The 9,213-nt window shown below is 38.3% G+C and overlaps 1 protein-coding gene across 1 annotated transcript in view; it reads right to left on the bottom strand.

Moving 5' to 3' along the window:
- Positions 1-807: 807 nt before the first annotated feature.
- The window catches only part of Kcnmb4 (potassium calcium-activated channel subfamily M regulatory beta subunit 4), a 58,023-nt gene continuing 49,617 nt past the window's right edge, over positions 808-9,213 (bottom strand). Inside the window, exon 3 of the mRNA XM_076853108.1 lies at positions 808-1,338. Within this exon, the coding sequence (XP_076709223.1) occupies positions 1,170-1,338 (169 nt within the window). The 3' untranslated portion in view covers positions 808-1,169. The remainder of the gene's footprint in view (positions 1,339-9,213) is intronic.

Below are 9,213 nucleotides of genomic sequence, written 5' to 3'. Positions count from 1 at the left end.
AGAAAGAACTATTGTCAGTGGTTCCTCCATTAAAAATCTACATTTCGTTTAAACAAAGGTTTGGTTCTAATGGTAAATGAATATAATTTTGATATTTACTGAGACCTGTGATTGGTATTTGGAATCTGAGTTTATGAACAGGTGCAAAGAAGTATGGTCTCCCTGATGACCTTTTGATCAAGGCACAGAAAGCCCAGCAGCAGTGGTGGGAGCTGGGTTACATCTCCAGATTTGTCTAAGTAAATGAAACTGTGGCAATCTCCCTGTATTACCTCCAGAACATCAAATCAAGGACAAAGAAAAGAAAAAATGCTCTGAACTGACTTTGTTTTCTGACCTAAAATATAAAAACAGAAAACAGCTTTTAATTATAAGCTGAAGAGTGTCCTTCACATCATGTATATTGTAGTGCACAGAGATAAAATAAAAATTCATCAGAAATAACATGGATGGATGAATCAAGGAGCCCTGTGCTCTTAGAGTGTGGACAGACCTTCTTCAGAATCGTCTCACTCTCTTAAGAAGTAAAAAATAACGGGTGAGTCCTAGGCAGGTGGTAGAGGACATGGAGACACAGAAATAACTGGAATTACCAGTGCATAATTCATTCTTCAAGAGGAATCAAAAGATACTCTTTAATTGTGAAAACTGAAGGTTATACAGTATGATCAAGGCTTCTGCAGGAATCCTTGCTGTCAAGTAAAAGTTAAATCTAGCAGAGTCAAATGAAAAGCAGAAAACCTTTTTTTTTTTTTTTTTAAACCCCTGGTATTCTAAGCATTTAAAAAAAAAGGAAATAGAAAAGAACACAGACCACTCTTATTTTAATATTCTTAAGTAGCATAAATCATAATGGTTTGTATACTACACTATACAAATAATATACTGTTACTTTCCAAAGAAAATCAACTTCTTATAGGGTTTTCTGAAACAGTTACTCCATATAGCTAAGAGCTTGACCCTTTAGCCATTGCTACGACACATGGAATTTAAGCTATGAGGTTCCAAGTCTTCCAGTTGTGCCTGTTTCTGCTGCCACTGAGGGAGGAGGCTCTTGGAGACCTGTCTCGGCCCCTTCCATCTCCTGCTCCAGGAAACACGGGCTCTGCAGGTGGACATTTGCCCAGGTGTGCAGCTTCTGTGCTTTGCTTCCCATAAGGCTATCCCATTTAAGAGAACTTGCGCTTCTTCATGGCTTCTGCCTTGACTGCCAGGCTCTTGGCACAGATGGTTAGAACCACAATGAGAACGCCCACCACAAATGTCACTAGGGGCCAGAGGAAGCAGTGCAGGAGGACAATCTCATCATGCGTACGATGCAGGAGCACGTCATCTGGTCTGCAAGACAGTGGAGAAGAGGAAAGGAAAAAGCAGTCAACTGCCTTGGCATTGCATTGAAAACTCTTACACCCTGGGGCCCAAGTGGATCTCCTTCCCACAGGAATAATCATCCTTAAGGTGAAGACTTTGACTACAAATACAGTACTTTGTGCTTCAAACCTAGGAGCTCTTGAATCAAGTAATTGGTGCAAATTTGCACATCATTTATAATATAATTTACATGGTGCAGTCTGTCAAAAGTGCAGCAATCACTTCTGCTATTTTTCTCCATTATAAGTTGCCTAATGGATTCCACTTTCTCATTCATCCTCCACTGATCAAGGGGTTTGAATCAATCTAAAAATTACTGATGGGTGAGCATTCCCTGACAAACCTCAACACTCAGATGGGACCCCAGTGATCTTAATTCAGAAAAAAAAAAATGTCAGTTAAAATCACTGTTTGAATCAGTTAGAATGACATAGGGTTTAGCCCTCAGGCCAACTTAGCTCCACTATGTGAACCAGGATTTCATTAATAAGCAGACGACAGTTGAGCTGATTGCACTTTTGCATGCTCCTGGGTGGGATGAGCCATAATTCCGAACTACTGATGCCCCTTCCAGCTTGTGATTCTGGGAATTAAACCCAGGGACTTATGCACATTAGGCAAGTGTTCTACCATTGACCTATATCCCCAGCTCTGACCACTTTCTTGAAAATCTTTCAAAATCTTAGTGATATATTTAGATTTCTGTCTTATCAATGTGGGGCTCTATTTTCAATTTCTGCATTGATCTCATTGATAGGAAGTGAAGAGAAGATATACGCCACGACCCATGGTCTCTCATTTTTGTCAAGATCCTGGGAATTCAGATTTCATACATGATATTTATATTTTACAAGATATTTCCATTTCATCCACAGGAAGATTTGTTCTGTTTAATACTAGAGTCATTATGCTTCCACCAGAAAAAGAAGAAAATAACGTAGAATAATTAGTGCAATTGCCTTCAAGAACATCAAAGGCTTCAGACCACAAGGGCAGTGCATTTAACAGAGAAGTGCATTCCTAAGGAGTATTCATTAGTCATAGCTCTCATAATTCAGAACCTATTTTCCTACCAGATTGATAAAGGCCATCGGGAATTCTCTTTTACCTATAGTGAAGCTGTCATGTGGCTATAACAGAAACGGTTGTACAAACTGGCTTTGACATTACCTAATTCTTGCACCTTTTTCCCCTTTGGGTACATAATTTTAAATTCTGCATATAGCATGAGACATTTTATTTCAATTAAAATTACATTGTGTGTAACAATTAGATAAAAATGATTGCAACTTGTAAGAAATTACTCCAACTTTTGAACTCCTGTAGCAATATATTGTCTTCAAGAATTTTAAATTATGTGTACATGTCAATGTACATGTCCTTTTTCCCAGGAAGGTCAGAAGGACTGTGATTTTGCTGTTGCCTGTTATTCTACACAGCTGTTGCTAAACAACTGCTTGCCACTAATGATGAACCGCCCATATTGCATTCTTATTTTCTTTTTTTAAAAATTTTTAAAAATATTTTTATTTTTTAGTTGTAGTTGGATACAATACCTTTATTTTATTTTTTATTTTTATGTGCTGCTGAGGATTGAACCCAGGGTCTTGCACATGCTACACGAGTGCTCCACTGCTGAGTCACAACCCCAGCCCTGCATTCTTATATTCTAGGCAAACTTTAAAGAAACTTTTTGCTGGGTTCTGACACAGTAGAGGTCAGGGTCCAAAAACAGGGCACAGGATAGTCAGAGCCACCTTTCAGAGTCTTTGAAATCTGCACCTCTAACACTGCCATGATTCTTTCCACAGGTACAGGTACCCACAGCTGTCAGGTAACTCTACCTAAGTAGTGTGCAAGGAATGATCAAAGCTCCTTCTCCAGAGCATCTTTCTTTCTAGAAAGAATTATTCTACTTCTCTGGAATCTACTGGTACAAAGATGAGACCTAGATTCTTCATCCAAAAGGGTAAGATGTAAGTGCATTTAATACCACTAAACTGTACACTTAAAAACTATAATAGCATTAAAAAGAAGAAAAAAAAGTAAAAAGAAAAAAAGGGAGGAGGAGGATGGAGGGCTTTGATTTTTAACACTATTTTAGTGAATGTGTGTATCGTTTTTATAAGTAAATGTGTTTTTACAGCTAATTTTCTATTAAATTGTGTCAGTGTGGATCTTTTTGGCATTCCTTCTACAGTCATTATTACTGATGTTGAAGCCTTTACCACAATATTGTACACTAAGCCAGAAAAACAGGCCAGATGAGAGTAGTTGGAATCATATACATATTCTCTGAAACACAGTCTGAAGATCATGTACTGGAAAAGAAAGTGAGTAAAGAGGGAGAGGAAGAGACAAAACAAAAATTGGAAAATCCTAGACCCAGATATTTGTTTTATTTAGAAACTTCTTGGAATTCTACCTCCTTCAAAAACCCTTTGGGCAATCTTTTTAAAACATCTTAAATGTTTTAACCATGTTTTTTTACTTTGAGTGAACCAGGTTGAATATGCAATTGCTTCAAAAGCTTTCTGTTGAGATGGGCATATTAAATATAAATGTACACATTTTTAAAAAATAATTCATGTCTCTTTCTATTTCATGCCTCAGGATCCTCCAATTTTATCAGGCGGGCAGCTTTCGGATTGTGTAGCTGGAAATTATTTGTAAAGGGATTTGGGCTTTGAATTCAGTTTCCACAATTATATGGTAAGAATGAAGAGGAACTTTCAAGAATGTAGACCCAAGGCAAAAAAGGACGGCTATTCTGTGTATAAGGACTTCAAAAATTCAAGCAAGAGTGTGCAGGAACTCTAATGGAGAACACTTTAAACCCTGGGAAGAGGGAGGCTCAGATATAAGAGAAGAAGAATAAATGCTGTAGTAATGTTAGAAAAACATTCCAAAGGGCTGGCACTATCCTAAGTCCAGCTTTCAAAGTATAATGTGATGATAATAACACTAAGTATTTTTGTTTGTTTTTCTGATAACTGGCATTTATTGATGCTTACTACCTGCCAAGTACTGTAGCAAGATGTTTCATTTTATTTGATGCTTAAAATGACCCCGTGCTTGAAAAATTTTTTAATTTTTGCTTTACAAGTGAAGAAACTGAGGCAAAGGACAATCACTTTGCCTGAGATTATATAATTTAACATAATGACAATGATTTGAAACTCTGCGTAATTTTTAAACCTGTACTATTAGCTTTTAAGCCAGCTTTTCTCAAATTAGATTCATCTATGGAATTTGTTTCCTAGGTTTCAACACTTGATTTACAATATTAGAACCTGAGGTTGTAGGGTCCAGAAATCTATACTTCGGAGAAATTTTGGGGTGATTCTATATGTACTTGAGTTTAAGAAGCACTGTATAATGTTTTAATAGCTAAAAAAATGTAATGTGAATCATGAAGCTACTTAGCTGGCTATTTCCCAAGCTGCCTAATTGACACTCCTGCCCAGGTAATTTTCATGGCCTCTACATACTTTTAGGTAGAATATGCACTACATAAAGGAACCACAGGATAAGATAGAGGAGAGCTGAAGGGCTGGGGACATAGCTTAGTTGGCAGAGTCCTTGTCTAGCATATGCAAGGCCCTGGGTTTTTAGAGGTGAAAGGGAGGGGCAGGTTCAGGACAGAGGTTAGGGGGGAGACCATGATGCTAAATTTGCCCAGGCGAAACGTTTGTTCTAAGGGATAGAAAGACATCCCATAAACTAGCAGTAATACTAGTCAATTGAGATAAAAAGACAAAGATTTGGTGTATGTCACCCTAAATACAGAAAACCTATTCCTTTAAACTGTCTCACCAAATGGTAGTCCTTCCATTCCATGATGCTTATTCCTTTGGCTAACAGTGAAAGTGATCCCTTCTTCTTCCCTTGCCCCTACCCTCCAGCATATGGGACAGGGAATTTCTTAACTTATCCAATTCATACAAAAATATGACCTGCACTACACTTTACTAGTATTGCACAATAGAAACTGTACCGAGAGACAAGATGACCCACTTCAAAGTGCTTTCTCCATGAGAGTGTACAGGAAATAGAAATCTTTCTAGATTTGTTATCACAAGGACTTCTCGCTTCTCTGAGCAGAGAATTTTTCTTTTCATGTAGGCTGCTAGAAAGTTAAGATTTTGGTCCATCTAGCAAGATGACATGGCATTCTTATGCCAACCACATGCCTATTGCTTTGCCTTTTTTTTTTCTTACACATTTCTAATTTCTCATGCTAAATCCTCTCTCTCTCTCTCTCTCTCTCTCTCTATTTGTTTGGTGCTGGGTATTGAACCCAGGGCCTTGCACACGTTAAGCATGTGCTTTGTCACTGAGCTGCACTCCAGCCCCAATCCTCTCAATATTTAGGGAACTCACTATACCCTTATTTTATTTATTTATTTATTTATTTAGGTACTGGGGATTGAATCCAGGGGTGATTAATGATTGAGCCACATCCCCAGCCCATTTCATTTTGAGACAGGGTCTTGCCAAGTCGCTTAGGGCCTCACTAAGTAACTGAGGCCGGCTTTGAACTTGTGATCCTCCTGCCTCAGCCTCCCTAGCTATTAGGATTACAGGCATGCACCACCACAGCCAGCCTAAATCCTTCTTAAAACAGGCATTTATACAAGTATCTACATTTACGTAGCTACATTTACATATCAGGTATATTATAAACCATGGGAATTTTTTAGTTGTCAAGTTTTTCTCATGTTTCTAGAAAAAAATAATGTACTACATCATTATAGGAATCTGCACTTATGCTTTTTGACTTTAAAGTCTGAAAATGCTTCATCATTATTTCAATCAAAATGATTCTGCAGGCATAACTTCAGTTCCATATGCCAGGCCTCTGGCATGGTAGTACAGCCAAAGGACACCAAAAATGTAATGATTTCATTCTCCAAGCCTTTGAACGGGTGCTATCTAGGCCTGCTTTAAATCTTATTATTTATAACATGACCTACTTTCAAAAAGAATCTGAAATAGATAACAGTAAAACCAAAAGTTTTTGTTTTTGTTTTGAGGTAGGGTTTCACTGTGTTGCCCAAGCTGGCCTTGACCTTGCAGTCCTCCTGCCTCAGTGGCTGTAGTAGCTGGGATTGCAGATAAAATGACATTCGGATGCCAACCACACTCCTATTGCCTTGCCTATTTTTTTATTCTCACACACTTCTAATTTATCTTGCTAAATCCTCATTTATTTATTTATTTAGTTAGTTAGTCAGTCCTGGGATTGAACCTAGGGCCTTGCACATGCTAAGCATGTGCTTTCCTACTGAGCTGCACCCCCAGCCTCAATCCTCTCAATCTTTAGGGGACTCACTAAACCCTTCTTAAAGCAGGCATATGTATATGCATGTGCTACTGCAACACACAAATCAAAGGATTTGAATATGATAAAATTCTTAATCTGACAGTAGAGAGCAAGTACAATGTAATTAGGATGAGCAAAATAGTAAAAACCCAGGCTAAGAACAGATACTGCATTAAGTATAAGTGAAACTTATTTCTGAACCTTCTGGAACTCAAGATGGGGTGGTGCATGATGAGTTACCCAACTGTCATTATACAAGAAAAGAAAACATGACACTTTTGTCAGAACAAACTTTTTGCTTGGGCTTAACTTTTTAAGGGCATTTTTAGGTAAAGTAACTGGTACATTACATTTAAAAGATCTTGAATAGCAGTTTTACAAAGCAGTCTAAGGATGAGATCATTTGAGTTTTTATAATATGGATCCCAAGGCCCTAGATCTACTAAATCAGACTCAAGTTTCAAACAGTTTTTCAGGCAATGCTAACAGATATGCTAATTCATATCTGGGAACAACTGACTTAAATAGTGCTTTTAAGTGCTTTTACATCAAATGCAACAGCCTAGTATTTTTGGGTGGGTGGGTGGGTGCGAGCCACATCCACAGCCCTTTTTTGTATTTTATTTCAAGACAAGGTCTCACTGAGTTGCTTAGGGCCTTGCTGTTGCTGAGGCTGACTCTGAACTCACGATCCTCCTACCTCACCCTCTTGAGCTGCTGGGATTATAGACATGCGCTACTGCACCTTGTTCAGTCTAGTTTTTAATAATTGTTGGAGAGAAAACTGTTCCAAGCTGAAACCAATCAGGATCCTGGAGTAGAGGCATTCTGTGTCCTCTGTCAGGTGAGATTCCTGACACTGAGGTGACAAAATGAAATTTTATAATGAAAACCAAAGACCCTGATATGTGTTTTTTCCCAGATAACTATTTGCTTAGAGCTGGGTTTTACACCGCTTTAGAAAGTTTTCCAGAAAAGTCTCAAGTACACAAATATTTAAATGAAATGCACCTGTGCAAAGAAGTGACCATGACATAGATTTTCAGCAAGATATTACTGGCAATTGATATTCAATCTAGAAAACCTTGATGGGTGTTAATCAGCTTTCTGCCACTATTAACAAACTGTCTGAGACAATTAACTTATAAAAAGAAAAGGTGCTTTCTGGATAGTTTTAGTGGTTTTAGTTCACAGTCAGTTGACCCCCTTACTTTGGACCTGTGGCAAGGAGCACATATGGCGGAAGCATGTGACAGAGAAAAACTGCTCACCTCATGACCAGGAAGCAAAAGAAAAGAGGTAGTGATCCCACCATTCCCTTCAAGGGCACACCCCCAGTGGTCTGTGGATCTCCCATTAGGCCCTACCTCTCAAATGAACCTCCCAGTAGTGCCAACCCAGGGACCAAGCCTTTAACACATAGCCCTTTGAAGGACATTCAAACCCAAACTATGGCAGTGTATTGCGATCTGTGTTGTTTCTCAGCAAGATTACATGCTATGGGCTTTCTAGAAGGAGCCTGAATTAAAACAGACCCCCTGAAAATACCTGATGTGTTCTATTGATTGATGACTTCTAAAATATTTCAAAGGCGGGGGCGCTAGGGAAGAATAGCGTTACCTTAGAAGGAAGTGATGGGAGGGAAGCGGGGGGGAATATGGGGATAGGAAAGATAGTAGAATGAAACAGACATTATTATTGTATATATATGTGTGACTACATGACCAATGTAATTCTGCAACATATATACTCAGAAAAATGAGAAATTATATCCCATCTATGTATATCAAAGTGCATAAATGCATTCCACTGTCATGTATCATTAATTACAAAAAATTTTATTTCAAAATTTTTTTCTAATAATAAAGATTAGCTGATAAATATATTGGGGCTAGGAGCATAGTTGAGTGGTAAAGTGCATGCCTGGCATGCACAAAGAATTGGGTCTGATCTCCTGCACCCCCCACAACTCCCCAAAGGTGAGTTTGGTTTTGGCATAATTTATTAAGAGTAATTAGTCACTATGTCTAGTTGCTGTTGGAAATAATCCTAAGACCTTTCCAAGAGAAGAAAATGTATGCTTTCTCCTGTGTGACTACAGGAAGGCAGTTGAACAACTAATCTAAAAGCAGTGCGAATACAGAGACCAGAACTCAAGATCCTTTACAATACTCTTTATGTTGGGGATCTACTTGGAACCCCAGTTGTCATAAATACTTTAACTGAAGATACCTGAGATTTAACAGATGCTAAGAGATGCCTTCTAGGAGTTTCCCTTATCCAACTAATGGAAGCAACTTCTGGCATATAAGGCAGTCATGCAGAGTTTCATGGCCCCAAAGAAATGAAAATTCATTTTGGTATAGATGTCTTCATACCCCCTGAGCTTCCTGTGTCCCTAACAGTTAGCATTCCAGTCCTATACGGGAAGCAAAATTAATCAACAGAATAGCTTTCACAAGCCAATGATCACTTTCAACTCTAAGGTATGTATCTCAGAGATAAGCAAGAAAAAA

Source organism: Callospermophilus lateralis, chromosome 4, assembly GCF_048772815.1.
Source record: "Callospermophilus lateralis isolate mCalLat2 chromosome 4, mCalLat2.hap1, whole genome shotgun sequence".
Classification (NCBI taxonomy): domain Eukaryota; kingdom Metazoa; phylum Chordata; class Mammalia; order Rodentia; family Sciuridae; genus Callospermophilus; species Callospermophilus lateralis.
This window is presented reverse-complemented; position numbering and strand designations above follow the sequence as displayed.